Below are 24,272 nucleotides of genomic sequence, written 5' to 3'. Positions count from 1 at the left end.
CCAATAATTTTTTTACTATTATTTCTCACATTAATAACAAAAAATAAGACTTTGCCCAAGCAGGCAAACAAGCTACAGGTTTATTTTTACCATGATAACCACAACAAAGGATATCTTTGTGAAGAGACTTGTTAAAAAGTTATTAAGAAGCAGACAGCATTATCCTGATAAATTTATTGAAGGTAGAATGGAGAAGGACACTTGGGTCAGGAATACTGACCCCCACAAAACACAGCAACCAAACAAACAAATAAAAAAGCCCATATAAAATACATCACTTTGGTTATTTTTATTATTATTTTGGGGATCAGTTAGTAACTTTTAAGGTTAAATTAAAAAATGCATGTATATATTACAAAAAGACATGACAATGTTTTTTACATCTTGAATGTTTTTTTTTAATAAATTACTAATATTTACAGAGAGAAGTAGATGTAAAAGGTCCTACCAAAAGTGACTTTTGAACATTTGTACATACAAATATACAGTATACAGTATACAAGCTGATCACTCATGCAGTACAGCTGCATATAGAAGAAGAAATTGTGGGAGTGGAAAGGGCAAAAATCAAAACAAGTGGAAAGCTGCAGGTTACCAGTGTCTTCTGATCTTTGGTTACCAGTGTCAGAGCTTCATGATTCTTTACATATACCAGGTTCAAAATGAACTAAACTGGCTTTCAAGTTTCACAAACAGCCAACATGTAAACATATGAAAAACACCCCATAACTTGATGTTCTGAAAGCATTAATGCATGGTGGTTTTCTTTTTGATTCTTTTTAAATTTAATTATATACACGGCTTCAGTTTTGAAGTTTTTGTTCTAGTCTCAAGCAACTTAAAAACATACTATTATTTCCTAGGAATGAGTAGGAGTCAGATGACATTCTTCGAAAAATATGAAGAGCAAAGGCTTAAAAAGTCCTAAAAGTTTAAAAAATATAAAAAGCTTTAGGAAAAGCCCAAACCTGCTGTTAATAACAGCTTTGTTACAATGCAACAACAAGCTGAAATGTAGTTTTATCACAGAATGAAACACTGTCAGGAGATGATCCATTTGCCAGGCATCTGGCAAATCTAGGACATAGCTTTGTCTAGAACCAAGACTAGAATATGGAAACTTCCACCATCTGGGCCTGTTGAAGGATGAAGTTTTTTTTTCTGACTGTAAAAAGGTACTGATAAAAAAGTGAAAGCTGATCAGTTTTTGATTTGTTCACATTCATGCCAATATATATGTAACTTTGTAAATATCTAAATATTAACTAAAAAGAGGCTTTAGTGTGTTAGTAGAAAAACCTCATAAAACAAACCATATAACAAACAATAATAAACCAAATGGTTTGTTAAAAGCATATACAAAACAATTCAAACATTTTTTCCATGATTTGGCCTATTTGTCTTCACATAGTAAAACTAGAAAAGGAGTCTGTTTTTCCTGAGGAAAAAAAAATAGGCACTGGAAACAGTTCAGCCTGTCTTCAAAGGGCTTCTTGATGAAGCTCTGACAACTTCATTGCTTGTGGAAGGGAAAAGGTAGCACCTCCTTCATCACTGAATTCTCCTGTTTGTCTTCCATGTTTGTTTGGGCAACAAAGCAATTATTTGCTTATGCTTTAAGATCTGAAACAAAAGAATAAGAAAAGCACACAGGTAAATTACTATGTCTTTTCTTCTAGAAACTGAACTAGGTACACGAGAATACTGCAGGCTTTAGATACTAATGAGGGCTGTGAAGATGCACCAAGACACTGTCCCATGACTTGTTAACAATCCAGTCAGAGCAGGTACCTCACCAATGGTAGCTGATTGCCTCTAAACATTTTACCCAAATTATCTGTTTAGGATTAAGCACATTCCTCTGCAACTGGACCACATTTAGAACATTTATTACTTACTGCCAGCCCCCTGCTAAGCAGCTGTTAACCTGTGAGGTTCTTCTGACTCCATGACTTTGGATCACACAATCAGGCAGTTAAGACACCACTTCAAATGTTTTATATCCATGATCTCAATATAAGTGGTGCATCACACATGCACGTGTTGCTGCTGCTATTTCTTCCGCACAATAATGCCAGGTGCTTTTGGAGGTTTCTCTTTTGAGGATTGAAAATACAGCTCTTATTTGACAAGGAGACTGAAGGCCAAGGGAAGTTACAGTGCAGGAAGTTCAAGACTACATGCCCAGCCTAACTCACCACATGAAACATGCATCAGCCTCTAACCAGGCTGGTTTCCAACAAAGCACCCACAAGCCCACTTACATCACTGTTTCCACCTTGTTGCAAACATAGCAACTCTGTAAGGGGAAGCCACCTGGATGTGCCAGGACACATCCTTTGGTCTTTGCTCCCATTTTGATAGCACTACCCATCTCTTCCACTAATCTCTAGCTCAGCATCACACCAAGATAAGATGTCAGGAGACGGTGTAGGAGAGCAGAGGATGGTGACATATGGTACACAGCTCTGTAGATGATGACAAAAAGAAAGCTGTCCCTAGTCTGGTTCTCACAAGGTCCCTGGACAGGCTTGAAGTATTTTTATGATTCATGTGTTTAAAATCCAAGCAACATTACTGCTTTACCTTACTGATGATACTAAAGAACACAACCAAAAAGCCAGGTGTGTGTGTGTGTGTGTGTGCGCGCACGCGCTATTTCCTTGTGTCTGTGCAGTGAGAGGGTCTGAATATGAAATAGGGTTCTGTCACTTTACAGATTCAAGGGTAAGCATCAGGTTTCATACCCACCCCCTACCCCCAGAACACACAAAATGCTCTGTTCTCAGGTGGTTTGCAAACAGAACCAAAGCAAGCACAGCTGCATCTGGTGCCTCAGCACGACATAAGAGCAGAGCAGTTCCAGATGCTAAACCTTTAAGGGTGACTCAGGAGCACAGCTGTTTAGCCCAGCAAAGCAGCACGTCACACGGACCAGGAATAATACACTGAATTGCTTCATTTGACTTTCAGTATTGCTCATTGTCAGCTAACAGGATCTTACTCAGCTATTACAACACACCACAACTCCCTCTGCAGCTATGCAGACTATTCCAAGTCCGTTTCCTCGTTTCATGACAACTTCATCAGCAGTTTTGTCTGCATCACAGAGTCAGGTTTTTTATACTCAGTCCTAACTCTCTCCCAGCCTCCCATTCATTCATGTTTTTTCACATTCAGAGATTTTTGCACCCCTCTTTTCAACATTGTCTTCAGCAAATACCAGAATTTATAGATGCAATTGCTTGGCTGGTAATTCAACAGAAGTATCAAACTTGGCAGAACAAAAAACCCTGCAGCAGTAAGGTGCCACTTGCTTTCACACTGCTGTGCATTTTGAGAATGTTTAAATGGATTACCTGCACCAGCAGACTCCAAAGTGGGTGTGCACAAGGCAATCCATTGTGGTGCAGGAAAAAAGTATTTTTGCACCAGTAATAAAATTTTAAAAATATAAGTACTATTTATTTCATCATTATAATTTTTAAACCTTTAATTTGTGCATATTTTATAATGTATGTCATACTTGAAAATAGTAATAATTGTATATAACTTATAAATACACATAAATAGGGTGTGCATGTTCAAAGTATTTTACTGATATGGTAAACAATCACAAAAGGATTGGTGACCATTCACCTACAATAGAAATATCAGAAATTAGTATAAGAGGCCCACAGTTACACCACTCAAGTAAGGACTGTATAACAGACAAAATGACATTTTTCTTTTTTTTTCCAAGAAAGGAAAATTATTCAGTGTCAACCTCAGTGTCAGTCAGCACACTCTCCCAAGGCAGAGAGCTCCACCCTCACATACGTTCTTTAGCGCCGTTGGAAGAGCTGTCCAGGTGCACCCCATTTTCACCTTCTGCATCCTGGGTCACTTCTGCAAGGACAAAGGCAATATTCAGACAATCCTGGACCTCACAACACTCTGCCTCTCTGCCCCAGATGGATCAAGAACAATCTGATTGAGATTTGGACCATTTGTTTGGCAACAATAGTAACCCTGACCAACATGCCTCACTCCCATGGGATCACCATCCAACACCTCCCTTCTCTCCTCCATTCCTGATCTGCACTGTCTTCACAATCCCTCCACAAGCACAGGAAGCACTCAGTGCCTGTGGTGCCACCCATTAGGTGGTATGAGGCAAAACTCACACTGAACAAAGACTGCTCCACAGTCCAGGCACTACCTCCTTCATTCATATCATGGCCATCTGCATCGTTTCTGTGTGCATACACAATATAAAAAGGCTCTGAGAGCATCCAAAGGAGGGCCATGAGGATGGTGAAGGGTCTGGAGGGGAAGCCTTATGAGGAGTGGTTGAAGTCACTTGGTCTGTTCAGCCTGGAGGAGACTGAAGAGAGACCTCACCACAGTCTACAACTTCCTCATGTGGGGAAGAGGAGAGACAGGTACGATCTCCTCAATCTCATGACCAGTGACAGGACTCAAGGAAACAGCTGAGTCAGGGGAAGTTTAGGCCAGATATCAAGAAAGGGTTTTTCACCCAGAGGGTGGTTGGGCACTGGAACAGGCTCCCAGGGAAGTGGTCACAGCACCCAGCCTGACAGAGTTCAAGAAGCACTTGAACACACTCTCAGGGATATGGTGTGATTTTTGGGGTGTCATTGGCAGGGCAGGAGCTGGAGTCAATCCTGATGTGTCCCTTCCAACTCACCAGATTCTATGATTCTATGAAGGGATCATGGCCAGTTTGCCTGCTGGGTCAGTAGCACTCACTGCTCCATAGAACAGGCACTTACCTTCCTGCTTGTCTTTCAGGTCCCTGTCATTCTCATTCAATGCTCTGTCTGAAAAGAGATCAGAGAACAAAAAGAGATCAGGGAACTGCAGTCCCTGAGGAGCACAGTCCATGGCTTCTGCCCCTCCCCAGCACAGGCCACACCTTCCCTCTGCACGTTCAGTGCTGCTGGGCTATCAGCAAAAGCCCTGCTTGAAATTGCTTTGTTCAGAGGACATCATAGCCTTGCCTGCTATTTCCCACCCCTAGAGCAGTGACTGCCTGCTCCCCAGGTGCTGCTGGCTGCACTGCACAGAGGTGCACTGACTCCCCTGCCTGATGTTCCCATTTTATTCTGCAACAAAATAAAGGATTTTATTTTCTGCAACGCGTGTCCAAACGGACAACCTTTATCTATGGACCTGATTCCTCTCTTACCTGAACTGTGTGTTTCCCTCCTTTCTACTTTAAATCAGGTGTAAAACAATTCTCCTTTTCCTATACCCAGGTCTATGTATATGGAAACAGTTACACAGGTGATGACACAATCCTGCAGTGCACCACACCTTCACCATCAACTACACAATCCCTGTTTCTTCAGATGGAAGAAAGCTGTTCCATACCCACTACAATACATGCAGGAAGAATAAACAGCAAACCTCAGGGGCTTCTGAATTTTTTTGAGTTTTTTCCTTATTGTCATCATTGGTGATTATTTTTCCTTTATAGGAAATGCTTCTGCTTTCTCCAACCCCTTATTATCGGCCACTTGTGGAAATGGTGGAAGAGTTAATGAGTGAATGAATCGCTAGTGCAAAAGACTGGGGAAAAAACTGACATTTTTTCTCAAGTTGAACAATAATGTTCGATTCCACTAACCCTTTGGCATTAAAACAACTTCTAGAAAAAATACAGGTCCCAGAACTTCCTTGAAATTCACACTGACTGGACTAAGAAAACAAAACTGGAGCTTTGCTTAACTGCCTGATGAAGGCAGTCAAAGACTTTCCTAAAGCATAAAGCAAGAGGAAGATACAGCAGGCTTTGTTCCTTAGAGAACGACATTTCTAGATGAAGTATCTCCCAAATATGAATTTTGCAAGCTGCTAAGCATCCCATCTCTAGATTGATGTGCTGAGGCTCTTATCTTTCCTCCATGCTTAGTTCTTCTCCCCACAGATGGCAAAAGCAGCATCATTGTCATCATATCAAGAGGGAAGGTGAAGCCCCAAGAAGGTGTTTGCTCTGTGCTGTTTATCAAACCCAGCCTCCAGGTCTTTCTTATTTCTCCTCTACTGATCTACCCATCAACATTTACTGTTCCTAAGGCAACAGGTTCTTCTAGGCCAACAGGGGAATGGAAAACCCTGGCACAATATGCAACTCAGCCCTAAAGTGACAACTTCATTATAACACTTTCTAAAGATATTCCTGAGAACCACTATGTTATGCCACTTTAAGGACTCACAATTAATTTCAACTTTAGCTTCCCTCCAGCAACCACTTAAGGTCCCAGACTACGACCACCATTGTTTATATTTGTGCCTACAACTTCACAAAAGTCTTGCCCATGTAGATCTATTGGTAAAGCTGCACAGATCTGCCAAAAAGAGCCAGAGATAGCTGAGAATCAACATCTACTTTTTTTACTTCATCTGTATTGCACTAACACTGTAACTTTAAACCCTTGCTCTTTGCAGACCTTAAAGAATCTTTAATAGAAACATTATAAAGCAAATTTAAGTGCAGTACCAAAATGAGGTTTTTTGGGGGGTTTATTGGGGTTTTTTTCCTACCCATCCTCCTCATTTTCTCACTTTCAGATTCATCCATAGTCTCAACCTCAGTGGGCTCTGAACCATGGGCTAGAACCACAGCTTTAACAAATGTAAGGTACCAGACTGAGCACCCACATGAAGGCACTGAGAGCTCAACACCAGAACAGTCCAAGAGGGCACTGAGCATGCACCTGATGGCAGGAGCTCTGGCCATTTCCCACTGAAACACTGTTTGGGCTGGGAACAGAACATTTCTTAAGAATCTTCCCCTGGTTTCCCCCGTCTGCTTGACTGTCATGGGGATTAATTTTGTTTGGTTCCTATAACAGACCACAGTCCTGGCAACAAGCTAGAATATGATAGCCAAATTCACTCCTAAGAAAGGGGCACAGACTAAAGGAGTTGTCCCCCTCCCTAGCTGCTCACTGTATAAAGTGATTTCCACACCCCAACACACAAGAAGCCAGAAAACAGCACAATCTTGCTGCAAATTGAAGAAGTAAAAAAACCCCAAAACAATTCAACAAACCACTAAGAAAAAAAAAAAACAAAACAAAAATTCACAACCAACCAAACAAAAATCCTCCAAAAAACAAAACAAAAAAAACCCCAAAAAACCCACCAAAAAAACCCCAACTCAATGCAGATTAGAATTTATGGCAGAAGCCCAGGCAGAGATCTGGACAGGAAGAGGGGAATGACAGATTGCCCTACAGTGTGCACTTTTCCAGCCCTCAGTCTGAGGCCAGCCCCAATTCTCCATTGTTAGAAAGGTAATTCACCTCCAAAGACAGCTGCTGACCAGGAAAATCTCAGGCCATTCACTGTCAGTAACTTTGCCAGCCCCACTAACACATTCACTAGATGCAGGTTCCTATAATCATTCAGTATTGGACCTCAAGTGAGATTTTGACTCTGTGTGTGCCCACTTTGAAAACCAATTCAAAACCTCAGACCCTGCAAAAAAGGAAACAGCAAATCAGACTCCCTGCTCCAACCAAGAGCAGGTGTTTAGAAACATTAATACCCCAATACAGGTTTCTGACCTCTCTCTGAGTTAGATTGTTGTTGGCTGTTCCCAGGGTAAAGTTGCTCATGCTCTCCCATAAAGTAATTTATTTGTTTTAGAAAGTATGTATTAATGACCTGGAAACAAAATAACTACACTCAAAGAAAACTTACTCCTTTACCTCTCCAATGAAAGACTACACTGACACAATAAAAACTGACAAGCCCAGACCAAGCACCAGTCTGATTTCCACACATTTGTGACACTTTCTTACCTGAGCCATTCACTGGACTATTATTCTGAGCAGTCTTTCTTCCAAGTTTAATTATACCTGCACACAAATAGAATATTTGGAGAAATTACAAAGTTTTGCTCCTTTGCAAGCTTGTTGACAGCCTCCATCCATTCCATTCCCCTCTCCAACTCCCGAACCAAAAAATAATACACTTCACTAAAAACATGCAACTGAATACTGCAACTGGGTCTCCTATCACAGCAAGTCAGAACACATCTCATCAAATCTAAGGTGGAGCTTAACAATTTCTGATTATATATCTTGTACTTAAAACAGCAAACTTCTGCTGTTTGATTATACCTGTGCAATGCTTCTCCTACCAAGGTATAACAGGTTTATTTTCTTGCATGTTCAAACCCTTATTGTTTCAAGGGAATTAACGGAATTGTTTTGATTCTAACTGATGGTCAGTTTTAAGTGACATTTTTGTGTGTTAACACCAAGAGCAGTTTGTTTAACGCCACCAACATGAACAAGGACACAGAAGGCACTTTCAGAAAGCCTCCAGATGACATCAAACTGGGGAGAGTAGGGGACATGCTGGAAAGCAGGCTTGCCACTCAAACTGACTTCAACAATCTGGAGAAACATGCTGGCAGAAAAGGTGTGCTATTCAAAGGCAAACAAAGTCCTGAATCTCTTAAGTCAGCCCATGGACCACCAGGGGCTGGGCTTTGCCTGGCTAGGAAACAGCTCTGCAGAAAAGGACCTGAAAGCATGAACAAGCTCAACATTACACAGAAAAATGTGCCCTTGCAGTAGAAGGCTTCCAAGTACTGGGCTGTGTTAGCAGAAGAGCAGTCAGCCCATCAACACAAATAATTCCTCCTCTCTATTCGATATTGGGGACACCACATGTGGAGTACTCTCTCTAGTTTTAAGTCTCCCAATTAATGTAAAAACACCATGTTTCTGAAGTTAGTCCAGCAAATGTCCACCAAGATGTCTAGGGGCAGGAGCTGTGCAAGGAGGTGCTGAGAGAATTGGCTTTGTTCAGCCTCAAAGAAGGAGGATAAGACGATGATGGCTCACTGCAGTCTACGACTAACTACAGAAAACAAAGGAAACCCCTCTCAGAAAAAACCAGGAGGCAATGGCTACCAGTTGCCAAAGGGCAATCCCTAACAGAAATAAAGACAATTTCCTTCCCTACAAGAGTGATTCAGCAGTTCAACACGTGCTGAAAGAGGCTGGGAAATTCCCACCCTTGGAACTATTCAAAGTTTGACTGGACAAGGCCTTAAGCAACCTGATCTAGCTTTGAAGTTGGTCATCCTTTGAGTAGCAAGTTGGTTGAAACTTCCAGAGATATCTTCCCACCTACTTTATTTTATGATTCCATGCCAAAAGAAACCAAATGGACAATGAACAGGAAAGCAAAAGGTCCACATGCAATATACATCTATTTATGTCCTGATCAGAATATCATCAATTAGTCCTTCCCAGATGGGAGATGCCTCCAGTACTCTTCACCCTGCAGCCATCTCCATGTGGTGGCCCCATCTGGAAGTCAACATGAATCTTCCATGCAGAGCAGGCATAGGATGAAGAAATATATTCCTGTTTGGGACTCTCTCCAACACAAGGAGAAAATACGGTGTGCCCCTCTTTTTCAAGTCAGAAGACAATTTAACACAGAAATCCAAAAATGTGGCAGAAAAAGATACAGAGTGATAGCCTATAATTACTATTTCTGATTAAACTGTCAGATTTACAAAAAAGATACTTGAATTCAGTGTAGGGATGGATCAAAAAACAAATACAGAACTCCAAGATGATGGCAACACAAGCTGTCAGGAGGCACAGAAGGTCCCATTTATCAATTGACCACACTGAGTTGTCAGATTGGACTCAACATAGGATATTCAGATCTGGTACAAGCCGATTCCACCAGTAAATGGGATCTTGAGGGCAGCTTTATAATGCTCTTAAAAATTAGTGAAAACACACTCAGTTAAGAACAGGAGAGGCTACAAATACTTGGTAAGTAGAAACACACTGTAAATCAAACACCCAGTCTGAAGGAGAACTATGCAAATACCAGCTGCAGTGTTTCCTAGGACTCAGAGCCCAGTGTCAGAATGCAAGAAAGTCCAGTACATTATTTCCTTCAAATCTATTCATTTTTGCCTAAATTGGACTTGTTTCTTCTACTGATTTTACAAAAAACTTGCTGGTCAGAAATTTTCACACATTCTACAGAACCTTAGATGAGTATAATCTGGAAGCACATAAAGCTCAATTAGGAAATGTTATGCATACCTTTCCTGCGCAGGAATTCTAGGATTACCAGTAGGATAACAGGTGCAATAAGGAAGGAAATAAGAATATGTCTATGTCGTTTGTGAGAACTGTCTCCTTTAAAAAAAAACCAAAAACTATAATGGTTAGTTAGAAAGCAACTGTATGATACACTAGTTCAGTACAGCTACAACCCCAAATATATTTTATAGCTATTTTTTAAAAAGTAACCTCAATAAATTACTGCACCAGAGTCAGTTTTAGCAAAACCCTGAGCCATCTCCAGGACAGTTACATGTTAAGTACCTCATTTCAGTGAAGGCACATCACCACTTGAAAGGCAATGGCTATTCCAGTTCTTGGCCTATGAAAGGCTGAGCCAGATTTCAAACAAATGAAATTTCAGCAAATATCTTGTATCGGATTTTGTCTGCAAGGTTTTGATGGTTTCTGTGAGAAGATGCCAGAAGCTGCCCCCATGTCAGATAGAGATAATGCCAAGCTGCATGTGCTGCTGGCCAGGGCAGAGCCCATCAGCAACTGTGGCAGTGTCTCTGGGATAATACTTCGAAGAAAAGGGAAAAACTGTTGGGCAACAACAGCAAGGGGGAGAGGGGAGTGACAATATGTGAGGGAATCTGCCCAACAGACAGACAACCAAGGTCAGTGCCGAAGGAGATGCAGGTGCTGGAGCAGGGATTCCCCTGCAGCCCATGGAGGTCCCCACATCAGAAGAGGTGATGCCCAAAGGAGGCTGTGACCCCTTGGGAAGCCCTCACTGCAGCAGCCTCCTGGCAGGACCTGTGACCCCTTGGGAAGCCCACACTGCAGCAGCCTCCTGGCAGGACCTGTGGCCCCTTGGGAAGCCCACACTGCAGCAGCCTCCTGGCAGGACCTGTGGCCCCATGGAGAGAGGAGCCCACGCTGGAGCAGCTTTGCTGGCAGGACTTGTGACCCTGTGGGAAAGCCACACTGGAGCAGTTCATAAAGAACTGAGGGAAGGACTCATGTTCATGGAGAAGTTCATGGAGACTGTCTCCTGTGGGAGGGAGCCCACACTGGTTAGGAGGAGTGTGAGGAGGCCCCTGAGGAGGAAGGAAAATGTATAATGAGCTGACTCAAGCCCCATTCCTCATCCCCCTGTGCTGCTCAGGGAGACCTGCTCAAGTAACAATATTGGGAGCAAAGTTGAGGCTGGAAGAAAGGAGGGGTTTCAGGGAAGTGTTTTAGATTTGCTCTTGTTTCTCATTATCCTGTTCTGATTTTGACTGGCAATAAATTAAACTCTTCTTCCAAAGTCAACTCTGTTTTGCCTGTGACAGTAATGGCCAAATGACCTCTCTCTGTCCTTGCCTCAACCTATGAGGCTTTTATCATATTTTCTCCTTCCTGCCCCACAGAGGAGGGGGAGTGACAGATTAGCCTGAAGGGCGCCTGGCAGCCAGCCAGGTCAACCTACCATATGCCTCACATCTAACAAGTTTCTCCAGTAACGGAAGAATACTGTACTAGTAAACCATGACAACTACTTTTGCACAGAAATGAGAACTTTTGTCATTAGGGACTGCCTTACACACCCTACAAACCAGATGGTTCCAAACATATTCTCACTCTGTGTTTAAAGAAACCCTAAAAATTCAAGCCTCAAGCTGAAGGCTGTCCCAAAGCAATAAGCAACAGGAGGGAAATTCTCTTTTCTATCTTAGACCTCTCCATGAAGGAGGAACTATGCTCATTGACTCATGCACATGCTAGATGAGAAATTATTTAATCTTATTTTATTCATTATTTTATCTTATGGCTGCTAGATGACTCGCTTGAAATGGCTGAATAGTTTCACTCCAATTCATGGAGAGCATACAAAGAGGACAAGTTCCTAGCATTAATCACAGAAGGCCAGAAGGTTCAGAAGAGATCTTCTAAGACCTTCTAATCTTTATTATTACTCAATCAAGGAAGTAATGGCTAAAGGTTTTATTCTGTTGAGATCCCTGTAAAAAGTATCTTTCCAAGGGGATCAAACTGTCATCCTCATACTTTTCACAAACTTTATACACACTTTTAGCCAACAAATCACTTCTGGTGCTTTTTACTCTTTGAATTCAACTTCCTGGGAAGTCAGGAGAAGCATTACAAAGGCCATGCTGCTTCCCAAACAAACCCCTCAGACCATTTATTACCTTTTTCTTCTGGAAGGCATTGAATCAAAGAGATTTCAGCGCTCCTTTCTGTTTGTGAATATTTAATGATACATGTAGCGTTGGTGGTAATATCAACATTCTTCAAAGGGATGGAAAGCTCCTGGTTTTGGTATCTGTGTGGATTGTTACTGAGCTTCCAAGTGTAATTCAGAGATGCCTGAAAATTTGCTGTACAGTTTAATACAAGTTCATCATCACTGGTGCTGCAATTTATTTCAGGTTTTGGAAGAGAATCTAGAAGGAGAGAAAGCATTCTATATTACTTTAGTTTCTAAATTCCTTTTACTAGTTTCTAAAACATTCTAATTACTTTAGTTATTAATTTATAAACTATATAGAATTTCAGCACAGGACAAGGGATGGAGCAACAAAAGCAGCAGGAGAGTGCATAGACAAAAGTGTGGGGGTATGTGCACACATGCCTGAGAGAGAAATGTGTTTCTGAAAGTGACCTGTAAACCTCCTCTTTGTGGTTCTCCCATTCCTAGTCCAAGAGTCCTCGTGGTTCACCATCCACAGGACTAATAGACACACTGGTCACATATATTTCCCCTCCTAGTGAGGCTGAGTAGATCTGCACAGGATGATGCCACAGATGTTCAGGAATGTGTAATATGCCTGCAGGAATATCTTTAACAGGTACATAATGCCTGGGATTACCTGGCCAGCTTGCTCAAAAAGTTTCATTGTCTACCTGAAAGTGCAGTGTGCCATCTTAGCCATTTGTTCAAAGTGGCTAAGCAATTTAAAAATAGAGACAAAGAACAGCTCCCTCTGTTTCTGTTTGCTTCCTTGACAAATAAACAACGCCCTCTCTAGACATTTTAAAGTGAATAGTGCTTCACATTCTTTATGCAGTTCTTCCAGTACTTACCTAACACAAGTTTGAAGTTTAACTGGTGTTCTTTCACAGAATCCCAGTACACTAACTCATATATGCCAGCATCATCCTTCTCCAAGTTAACTATAGTCAAGGATCCATTCTCCATAAGTACACTCCTGTTGCCAAGATGACCAAAATATGTTGGTTTGTTTGGATATTCCCATTCAGCCACTTTATGCTTGTTTTTCTTCCAGATAATTTCCACTATTTTTTGGTCTATTTGTACTGGAAAAGTAAAATTTTCTCCCATGATGCCAACTATTTCTTTTTGGTAGCCATGTGCTATAGGGGGCAAAAAAGAGAAAAAGTTACTTCAACAATTGTTTTATAAAACACTGCTTAACTAATGCCCTATTCAATATCAGATACATTCAAATTTAGGTTAGAAGCACATCACAAAGTTGCAAACTAAGGTACACATCAGGTAAGAATTACCCAAACCCAGGCCGACAGCACAATTGTATCACAAGCATGGCAAAGGAATCCAGTTTCCACATTCTGGTCCCAGGCAGAACAATTGCCCCAATGATCTTCCCTATCCTAAGCCCTTCTATCTTCAGTACTTTCCCTCTGTTCACTTGAATTAGGCTTCCTGCCCATGATCTGGTGAAAAATATTAAATGAAGAATCATCACCACCAAAATCTGTTTTAGGACCTTGTTGCAGAACACCCACACTGAAGTTCCTGCTGATCAAATAAACTGTAATTTCTTTTTACTAACTAATTACTAATTCAAGTTAGTAAAAAGCACACTTCTGATGCAAAACTGTTACTGAGTTCAAAGCACCTGCTCTGAAGTCATGGGAGAATTAGGGATTTCCCTTGAAATGTCACTTAAGCAAGTTTATTTCACAGCTAGTATGTGTGAAACAGCATCCCCTCCTCTGAGATCTTGCAGAGCTGTCAGCAAGAATGAAGCTGTTCAGAAACCTCCACTGCTCTCAGCTTTGAATCAATTACATTCTGCTAAAATGCCCAGGCATTCAATATAAATAAATAAACCACAACAGAGGAGAGATAAGAGATTTTTCCTTAATTTTCATTGAAAACAGCTACATTTGTGAGGAAAAAAAACCTCTCACACTGATGTAACAGACAAAATCCTGCTGTGGGGAAAGGACCACAACCTTTAAACCAACAGCATCTCCGTGTCTCTGCTTCAGTCTTCAGCAACCTCCCACTTCTAAATTGCTCCAAATGGCTCTAGAACAATTGCAAGATCACTGCCATGGCAGACAGGAACATAGACAAAAACACTCTGGTATTGAATTCTAGTTACACTTGCATTTAGGAATCAATTTTGGTCCACAGTAGCTGGTAACTTTTTACTTCTATGTTGAAGGAAGGGCATGGTTAAGCTACAAATAAGGTCTCACATTGAGGCAGGATTCCCAATCTGCACCATGTAAAATTCCCAGCAACTTAAATAGTTGCTATGCATCGTGAAACAAATATTTCAGATGTCTACTCCTCAAGCCAACTGGTTCCAAGTGACAACTAGTATTCTGGGTTTAATCTTAACCCAGATAATTTTAATTTATTCCTAAATGGCATCAGTTTAAGGACACATCAATTCCTCTATCCTGGCAGACAGAATGTCAGCTAGGCCTTCCTTTCCCACTGGCAAAGGACAGTGCCTGTCAGCTCTTCTGCCACACCCCAGAAACACGACTTTCTCTGACAGCACAATGAACACAAGCAATACAAACACATTTCCATGTGCTTGGCTAGAGAACTGCACACACGTCTCCTCCATGCCTTACTTTCTATGGAATATCCAATTTGTTTGCAATTTACCCATGGAAGCACTCTTCTCACGCCACTGGAGTTTGCAACTTCTTGTTGTCTGCACCTACACGGTCACCTTTTCCAGGCACAGGGATTGTAGAAGTAATCAGTGTAAGCTATCAACACCCACATCTGGTCAACACTACCTATCTGCTTTCTTTGTATTCTCCCCTGTTCAGGTGGATTTAAACATTTTGCTCGAGCATCTCTTTCCACCTATCTCTATTCATGATTTCCAGAAGAAAAAAGAACTCAGGAACTCCAGACTTTGTGTCTGGAGACCACAAGATTGCAATACACTGGGTAGGGTGGAACACTATTTTGATCTGACAAAGCCTGGAGTCTAGTTGGACACCTTTGTTTCCTAAAGACAAATTCCAGGAATGCATATTCCTCAAGGAGTCATCCCTCACTGCCTAAGGACCTACGGTATTCCTAGTATGGAGAAATCCCCCCCTGCTCTTCCCACTGTGAAATTCTCTCTCTAGGTAGCTTTGGCTCACAGAACACAACCAGGTTGTGGTGGCTTGACATCAGTATAAGCCAAACCACAGGGGCTGTTGACAAGAGCCTCCAGAAAGGACAGCAGCTGCTTGCTGGGCCCTGAGAACACAAGCAAGGACAGCCACCACTGCTCAGCCAACCACTTACCCACAACCGGGTAAATGCTCCATGTCTTTACTCTCAGGTAGTCATAAGTGCTAGGCTGGAGTTATGAGAGCAAAGTTGTTGCTTCTTCAAGCCCAGCAGTGAGGCTGAAGGAAAGCAGAGCTGAAAAAAACCTACATTTTCTCTCCAGAGGTTCTGCATGGCACAGGGGGATGTGCTGTCTTCAGCACACTCTCTTCTTGCTGGCTGGTGGAACAAAGGCTTGGCAGCAAGGAGCTGATGAGCTCCTCCCAAGGGCATTCAGGGCTCCCAGCAGCAGGACAAGGAAAAGGTTATTCTTCAAGGATAACAGTCATCTCCTCCCACCCTAGAACTCCAATCTCTGGGTTTATTTCCGTGTTTCACTGTTCTAGTGAAAATGTGAAGTCTCCCACTCAGTGCCGTCAGCTTCCTTTTTTCAAAGAAATCATACAGAAATATTGCATAAGCTCATAACCACACATCTTTGAGCTTCTGGAAAAGCATGTGTCATCATGTTTTCTAAATTCCTGAGAAACCCTTCCCCATCTTTTCTACTTCATTTTATATGAAAACATATTTCCTATTCCACAGTGGTGAGCAAAGAGGGAGAAGTGACAACCAAACACTCTCTCACACACTCTTTTTGGAAGGCTAGAACTGTGTTTTCTTTAATTTCTCTGCCTTCTCCCTCTTTTCTTGCTGTAGCCTATTATTCTGAGATAAAGTTCACACAACAAAATAGTGCTGTGCTAAGGCCTCCAGTAGCCTCTGCAGAAACCATCAGACTACCAGCTCCTGTGTCTCCTAAAACCCTCTTCAAATTCCTTCTTATGCCAAGTCTTTATGTTCTTTCCTTCCAGTCAAATCACATGCCCAAAGTGGCACAGACAAAGAGGAGCTAACATTGTGTGGGCAAAGCCTCTTCTGCAAACCCAACATCTCACCTTGTCTACATCATCTTCTGCTCTCACTTCTCCAGTAGCCAGACCCACACATCCCAGTGCTGTACTCGAGTTCTAATACTCCCCAGACTACTTCTGACTCTTTCAGCATTTTAGCAGGCTAAAGGCTGCTAAAATGCTGAAAGATTCAGTTCAGACTAATATTCAGTTCAAACTAAGTAGAACTTAATCCTCCATTTACTAGCAATAAATGTTTCTTTACCAAATTTGTCTGCCTGGTTTGACTTGCTTCACTATTTTTCTTGGAGCTGACATAAAGCCTAGTTATTTTGGAGAACATCTGTAAGCTAAGACCTTTTTATGTTTAATGCTATCATTAATATTTTTGGTCTCAAATACCTATTTGATATGCATATAGGTATATATTAGGTCTATACAGGAAGCAGCTAGGTTCTCCTATTACCATTAAGACACTAACATTCCACCTACTGAAAGTGGGTGGAAAAGCCTTTATAAGTAGTTTATTTGCTTCAGGAGTAAGACTTTCTAAAGAGTAAATTTTTCTTTTAATTGTTGTAACTTCCCAACTACCCCCCTCTCTTCAGCTTTTTTAGAATTTTGAAATCCCCCAGCAACTGTAACCACAGACAATTATGCTCCCTCCTAACCCTGAAAACCACCAGGTGCAGAAAACCCTGAAATAAATGTTCAGTTCAGAAGGACTATGAGAACATTCACCAATCATAGCCTTCTGAATTCCCCCACAGCACAAACACAATCCACTTCCCAAACTCCAGAAAGAAAGCACTTAGAGCTACGGTGTAAAAGCACAGACAAAAGCTACAGCCAGGGGAGAGAGAGCACAGATAACCATAAGCTGTAGCAGCCCAGGTTGTTGCAAGATAAAATCAGATAAAATTTGTGCAGGAATGAATTCAAATTCTACATATAACATCCAAATCAGAGGTGTTCTCCTGCACACTGCAGCACGTTCAGAGACGTGTGTGTTGTTCTCCTGGACAATATGGGCCTGCATCTACAGAGCTCTACACATCAGCCAAGGGTGGCACCTACCAACAGGCCTGGGTCCCTCTCTACCACAAAACCCATACCTTCAGTCATATCCCTCAGCAAGGGCCCAACAACAGGCAGCATTCCCATGTAGAGGCTACCCAGTCATTTTTAAACTATGCATGGGGATGACTTACCAATTCTTCCTTCTCCCTTTTTTTGTCTGCCTGTTCCTGCAGTGGAATAGGCATGCAGAGAGCACAATCTGCTGACAGATTGAACTTCACACACATCCCCACTCCAACTAAAGAAACAACAAAAACACCCACAGAAGGACTGCAATTCCCGGATGTGACTCACTGTGGGAACACCAGTGCTCGTGCATGGAATGCAGCAGAAGTGAGCAAAATGCAGAACAAGAGTGAGAGCCTAGAGGAGGGGCGAGCACTGATCCCTTCTCTGCGGTGACCAATGACAAGACCCAAGTGATGGCCTGAAGTTGTGTCAGGGGAGGTTTAGGTGGGATATTAGAAAAAGGTTCTTCACCCAGAGGGTGGCTGGGCACTGGAACAGGCCAGGGAGAGAGAGGACTGGGAATCGCCACTTTTTGCACTGGTGAACTATTACAAAGGAAATTGAGTCCTGCAGATTATTGATTATTTACAGTCTCTAGGCTTTGCTTAGGGACAGAATTGACTTGCATTTAAGCCTGCCTTGAACTATGAAAAAAACAGCTGTTTGAAAGCAGTCCAGAGGCACTAGACCAGGTTGCCTAGAGAATGATGCCCCATCCCTGGCAGAGTTTAAGGCCAGTCTGGATGGCACTCTGAGCAATCTGGTCTAGTGGAAGGTGTCCCTGCCCATAGAGAGGGTTGGAACTGGATGATCATTAAGGTCTCCTCCAACCCAAACCATTCCATGATTCCAAATCCTCTGGTCACTTATTCCTAGCATCCAGACAGCAGCACTTCCTGTGCTGTACAAGCACATCTTCATGTAGGCTCTGTAATCAATGGCACTGGGAAAATAATCTGTCTTGGTAACTCTTTCCTTCAATCAGGTTCATTTTAGCCAGATCATCTTTGCAGTTCTACTTATAAAGGATGACACAAACTGATGCCACAGACAGGAACTGTTCCCAACCTGTGGCAACATCAGCTTAAAAACACTCCAAATTACAACCTCTGTCCCTTACAAACCCTGTATCACCCAGCCAGCCCACTGTCATACCACCCTGAACAGGGCCAAAAGGCTCTCATGAGGCTGAAAACAGATAGGAGGACTAGTAAGGAAAAAACAAAAAACAAAACAAAACAAAACCAAACCAACAAAAAAACCCCCAAAAAACAAACAAACAAACAAAAAAAAACAAACAAAAAAAAAACAAACAAACAAAAAAAAAAAAAAACCCAAAAGGAAAAGCAAAAAAAAAAAAAAAACCACACAAAAAACCCCCCAAAATAAACAAAGCTACACCCATTTTTAACACCTTTAACACACCCAGAATCAAAGGAGTCAGTGTATGCAATCGAGAGATGATCTTCACTCTCTAAAGATCATTAGTAGCATTAATAAGATCATTAATAACATTAAGGCAAGAAACTATCTGAAAAAAATTTCACTCTGTTCATCCTATAGTGCTGAATAGGAATGGCAAAAATATTGTTTCATTTTGGTTTTAATATGACATAACAACCTCAGCTTTTGTCAAGAGTTTTTAAGGAGAGGGCAAAGGTTTAGTTTGACATTTTTTTCCCCTCTGTGTGTGGAATTTATAACTGATTATAATTCTCTGTTTATTCAGGAAGATTCAAGGGTGAGGGGACAGAACAACACAAGTAGGTGTCAGCTTCATAGTGCTGATAACTGATTTTTCCATTTATACTATTTAATATTGTGTTTGACATTTCTACTAGCAACACAGAAAATAACCACATTCCACAAACAACCTGAATTTGTTAGGAGTCCAGATTTTCCCACATTCATTGCAATGCCTTACAGTGTAGTTCCTATGACACCTCTCATGGAGTGGAGAGACACAGAAGAAACATGGAGCAACCCCAGTGTTTTTCTGATTTTTAAAAGTTTAGAAAGGAAGATATATTTGTGTGTACAGAGAAAAAAAAACCAGGAAATTTAAAAATAATAATAAACAAAACAAGCCCAAACTTATTGAACTGCCTAATGACACAGACACAAAAATCCACATTGAGGGAAGTTTGCTTTCTATGCTGGTCACTCTCAGAAGAAGTCTGAAAGAAAAATCATTTTTATCAGCTCTCAGGTTGTTAGTCTGTGCTCAGTACTGTAGATGGCAACTTCTGCTTTTAGGTGAACTAGGTTTTCTCAGTTTAACTCAATTTTTATAAAGAAGTTAAATTGAGAAACAAAGCAGCCATTAATGCAATCATACAATGAAAATGGCATTAGGGAATAGATCTGAATATGCAAGAACTAGAAGGCAAGAACTAATACTGCATAAAAAAAGAGTTGATGCTCAGAACACTGAAAGAGTTGTGTGGCTTTCAGATGAGCCTTACTACTTATCAGATGCAGAATGCTTCCAGATGCTCTAGTTCACATATCCAGCTTACTTCCCATACTCCCTCTCCTTTTGGGGCAGGATCTTGATGCAGCTAAAGCAAGTTTGGTTGCCATCTGCAGTGCAACAGAACATCCTCACAAGTGTGGCTTGCACTGTGATCCCCCTCTTGGCATGGTATTATTTATTCACTTCCTCCACAGGGAGGACAAAAAGATCTCTCTGCTGTTGGAACCCAGGAAATTCCTCTGGCTGCCCTGGAGGACTCGAGCCCCTGCCCGGGGGGCTCAGAGACCTTGGCACAGAGCCCAAAACCCCTGTGCCTTTGATTTAGCCCTTGGAAAAAAACAATTACCAACCTTTATATGAAGAATTACAAGTCAAGAATGTTTAAGGAGAATGATAGTGAATTTATCACAGGGTGAAAAATAGATTTTTGGGGTTTTAGAATGGGGGCTCAGGGTCCCAAGATGGACGAATTTGGGCATGCCCTGTCCTTCTTTCTTCTTCTTAGCCTCCATGTTCTAGGTGATGCTGGCACCTTTAGATTGGTTTAGAGTAGAAACTCACTATCTAACATAGGTGATAGGTGTTGGAAAGTTGTTGTAAATAGTGTACAAGTAATTTTTAGTATAAAAAGACAACACCGCCTCTGAGGTGGGCAGTGTGCCTCAACCCGGCCTGCCAGACAGACCTCAGTAGGTTGGAGAAAGAATGTTATCAATAAGAAACAATAAACAACCTTGAGAACGAGAACAGAAAAATCCTGACTCTTTCTTTAACAGCCAGGCTGGAAAAAAAGAAGCTTGTACGTATCTCAGGGTCACTCTGATCAGCAGAAGTCGCGAGACTCTGTGGGTTCCTTCACCAAACTAGGCCACAGATACCACAATGACTTTCTTTCCATCCACAGACAACATCCAGGATCCCAGATCTGAAGAGTTTTGTCTTGAACTTCCAAGAACTGAATGAGCATGCTCTTGGTAGGTCTAAAATCAAAGTCCTTCCATAGCCTTGAGGTGAGGTTTTGTGCTGTAATTGACAAGTCTGAGGTTTCACCAGATGAAAAACTGACTTAGCCTGGCATTGTGAAAAGCAGGAATCCCTATGTGGTGAGCAGGAATTCCGAAGGCACCAAAGCTACACTGCAGCTTCTGACTTCCACAGGGGAATGAAGAAGGACATCTTTTCACCTACTCCAGACACTCAGCAGCGTGACTGGGATAAGTGCAGAGCTTTGAATTTGGATGGAGAAAGGATTCTGGAGGGGAAAGCTGACAAAGGATGAGGATCTAACAACAGCATCCTGTGTTTAGAACAGGTGTTTGCAAGGCTAGAGACTTGCATGCCAAGTTGAACTGCTACTGATTTACTTCATGCACTAGATCAGTCTGAGTTTCAGGGCCTTGATTTTCACATGGAGAGATGATGGGTTATTTTACCTTGTTAAAATTAACATGAAATATTTACACATAGTCAACACACACATAACAGCAATAACGCAAGCATACAAACAAGAACATGGTGTGAAACCCTGGCTATTTAGTTTAGTGAACAACAGTAAAGTGTTTGCATTCCCAATCTCCCGCCCTAACCAACCACTTTAGAATCAAAGTTTTACAGAGAAGACAACAGAACTAGCTACGTTTTTCATTAAAGGAGGACATTATGATACTTGCAGCCACAATTACACTCTCTAGCTGTCTAAGCACCATCACCTTTTCCTTTCAATTGTAAGTTCTTAGGAACCTGGAATTTTTTTTCTCTAGGCAATTCTATAGCACGTGGACTGAGTGCTCAGAGTAGCAGCAGCACACCAACTTACATAATGCAAGGTAATAAAGTGCCTTGACTCACAGAGGAAGTTACAAGAAGATACTCAGTTAATCATACCTTAGTCACACCCGTTTAGAACTCATCAAAAGCGCTGCAGGTGAGATAAGAAATTGCAGCTAAGGCTTAACATGGGCAGACTCATGCAGGGTGCAGTGTCCCGGCTTCTCCCCTGGTCCTCCCTGCACACCGGGATCCCCAATGCTCTCTTACAGAACAGGATCTCTCCATATCAATTAAATAAAGCAAATTGAAGACCTCAGGAATTGAAGACCCAATGCTCTCTTACAGAACAGGATCTCTCCATATCAATTAAATAAAGCAAATTGAAGACCTCAGGAATAGTATGAGGAGGAAATCACAGGGAGGTGCTCTGAGCTCTCAGCAATAGAGAAGTTCCTTTTTAAACAGGGGAATACAATAGCTCCTATTTTAGGCACATTCATGAAACTCCCAAAGCAAAAAAAAAAAAAAAAAAAAAAAAAAAAAGAATAAAGAAAACGGAACGGAACAAAACAAAAATCCAAAACCCATAGTCAGAAGGAATGATAAGGTCTTCATAGATTAAATCATGCTTTTTGGCCCATCTAACAATAGCAGCTCACTCTGATGACAAGAACGTTTGTACAGCCATCTTCAATTTCAAAAATAAACAGATTTTGTTTATCCTCCTCATGTTGACAGCCCAGTGCAAGGGCTATGCGGGTAAGGATTATGCTCCTAAGGCACAGCGGTGGCATTTGGATTAAGAAGCCCTTTGATTATTTCAGCAGCAGTCAACGGTAATCATTTACTTGTACCACAAAAATCACACACATCCCCACCCCAAGCTTCCCGTCAATGAAGTTTGAAGCAAACGGGGCACAGGAACTTGCCGACAACAGGGAGGGGAGCTCCTGGACGTGCGGATGGCCGATACACAAGCCGATGTTCTGGTTTTAGGCGCGGGACCGAAGCAGCCGCCCGGTGGTGCCCGCCGCCCTGGGCAGGGCAGGGCAGGAGCGGCCGGGGACGCCCGTCCCGCAGGGAGCCACTGTCACAGGGATCGTGAGGGGCTGGCGGCGCCGGGGGCAGCTCCCCGGGCACCTCGGGGCTCCCGGCTCCCCCAAATCCCTGCCGCGCCCGGCTCCGGAACACGCCCGCCCGAATGCCCGGGGAGCGGCGGCCGAGGGTGCCCCGCTCCCGCTGCCCCGGGCGGCACGGGGACAGGGACAGAGGGACGGAGGAAGGAAAGCGAAGGAGTCGGGAAAGGTCCCCACCGCGCTCTCACAGCTTACCCAGGAGGAGCGAGAGGCACAGGAGCGAGGTCAGCAGCCACATGGGCGCCTGCATGGTCGCTGCCCCGGCAGAGCCCAAAGCCGGCAGCGGCTGCGCCCGTCCCGCCCCAGCGCGGCCCGCCCGCGCCGCCGAGAGCCGCTTCCGCGGGGTGGGCCCCGAGGAGGCTTCAGCTGGGAGCTCCGGGGCGTGGGGAACGGAGGGTTCAGCCTCCCGTGCGCCCTGTGCGGGGTCGGATGCCTTGCAGTGCCAGCGAAGGGCGTTTGTGGCTTGTGGGGCGGACCTCCAGGAAGTGCTGGCGACAGAAACTGTTGGGTTGGTCTTACCTCAGGGAGGTTCAGCTGTGATAATTGAAAATGTGAAAGTAAATCCATTTAGTGTGGATGGGAGCCACGCAGATTAGGTGAAGAACGAATTTCAGCAGGCGGCACGTAGCTCCGCCGCCTCCGAAAATGATCACAGAATAGATGGGTCAGTCCCAGCCCCGCTGCCATGGGCAGAGGCAGCTCCGGCTCCTAACACTCCCTGGAGCCTGGTGTTTGACCACCCTCGTGCTCCCAAAAATGTCCCCTGTTCTCTTCGAGGGACACCTGGTAATATCTGCCTTTGAGGGTGGGCCACGCTCTCCTGTTCCACACAAGGTGAGGTTGATCTCTGGGGGAGGTGAGTGACGGAAATAAATAGAACAGAAACCAACTCTGACTTCTAGGGGTTTTCTTTGACACTATCTGCTCAGCAGCCCATTCACAAAAACTCAAACACACTTAGATTCCCTTTCATGAGTGGATGACTGGCCTCTTGACACTACTGAGTGTTTTTGAGAAAGAAAGGCGAAACCACAACAGTTTGGAAAACATGAGTACTCAGCAGCTACTGAAAAATTGCTGCTCTGACAGTGTTCCAGAGGCAGCTTTGAGACAGCTTCCCTCTCACGGCAGTGAGTTGCTGTGAGTGGATGCTTCAACCTCCTTCGCCTGCATTCCACTCCCAGTGCATTACCCTGAGGTGCAGACCTTACAGCCCCAAAGCATGCTCAGCTCCCAGCAGCTTGTGTCTGTCAGTCCTGGGGAACACCCGCACAGCACAGCGCTGGGAGGGAGGCTCTCACCACAGGTTTGTCTCTCAGATTT

At 42.9% G+C, this 24,272-nt stretch overlaps 1 protein-coding gene across 3 annotated transcripts; it reads right to left on the bottom strand.

Annotated features, from left to right (window-relative positions):
- Nucleotides 1-159: 159 nt before the first annotated feature.
- LOC118692605 (uncharacterized) lies at nucleotides 160-23,340 on the bottom strand. 3 transcript variants are annotated; one of them, XM_036392551.2, is made up of 8 exons: nucleotides 23,145-23,340; nucleotides 13,152-13,442; nucleotides 12,257-12,511; nucleotides 10,098-10,193; nucleotides 7,815-7,871; nucleotides 4,776-4,823; nucleotides 3,767-3,888; nucleotides 160-1,623 (listed from the first exon to the last, which is right to left on the bottom strand). In XM_036392551.2, the coding sequence occupies exons 1-7, from the start codon at nucleotides 23,197-23,199 to the stop codon at nucleotides 3,812-3,814; spliced, it is 879 nt and encodes a 292-aa protein (XP_036248444.1). In that variant the 5' UTR covers nucleotides 23,200-23,340; the 3' UTR covers nucleotides 160-1,623; nucleotides 3,767-3,811. The 3 variants fall into 3 exon arrangements, with proteins under 3 accessions (XP_036248444.1, XP_036248437.1, XP_054370066.1); XM_036392544.2 differs by having other exon boundaries at nucleotides 3,820-3,888; XM_054514091.1 differs by lacking the exon at nucleotides 10,098-10,193 and having other exon boundaries at nucleotides 3,820-3,888.
- Nucleotides 23,341-24,272: the final 932 nt, after the last annotated feature.

The sequence above is a fragment of the Molothrus ater genome, chromosome 2 (genome assembly GCF_012460135.2).
Source record: "Molothrus ater isolate BHLD 08-10-18 breed brown headed cowbird chromosome 2, BPBGC_Mater_1.1, whole genome shotgun sequence".
NCBI classification, from domain to species: domain Eukaryota; kingdom Metazoa; phylum Chordata; class Aves; order Passeriformes; family Icteridae; genus Molothrus; species Molothrus ater.
This window is presented reverse-complemented; position numbering and strand designations above follow the sequence as displayed.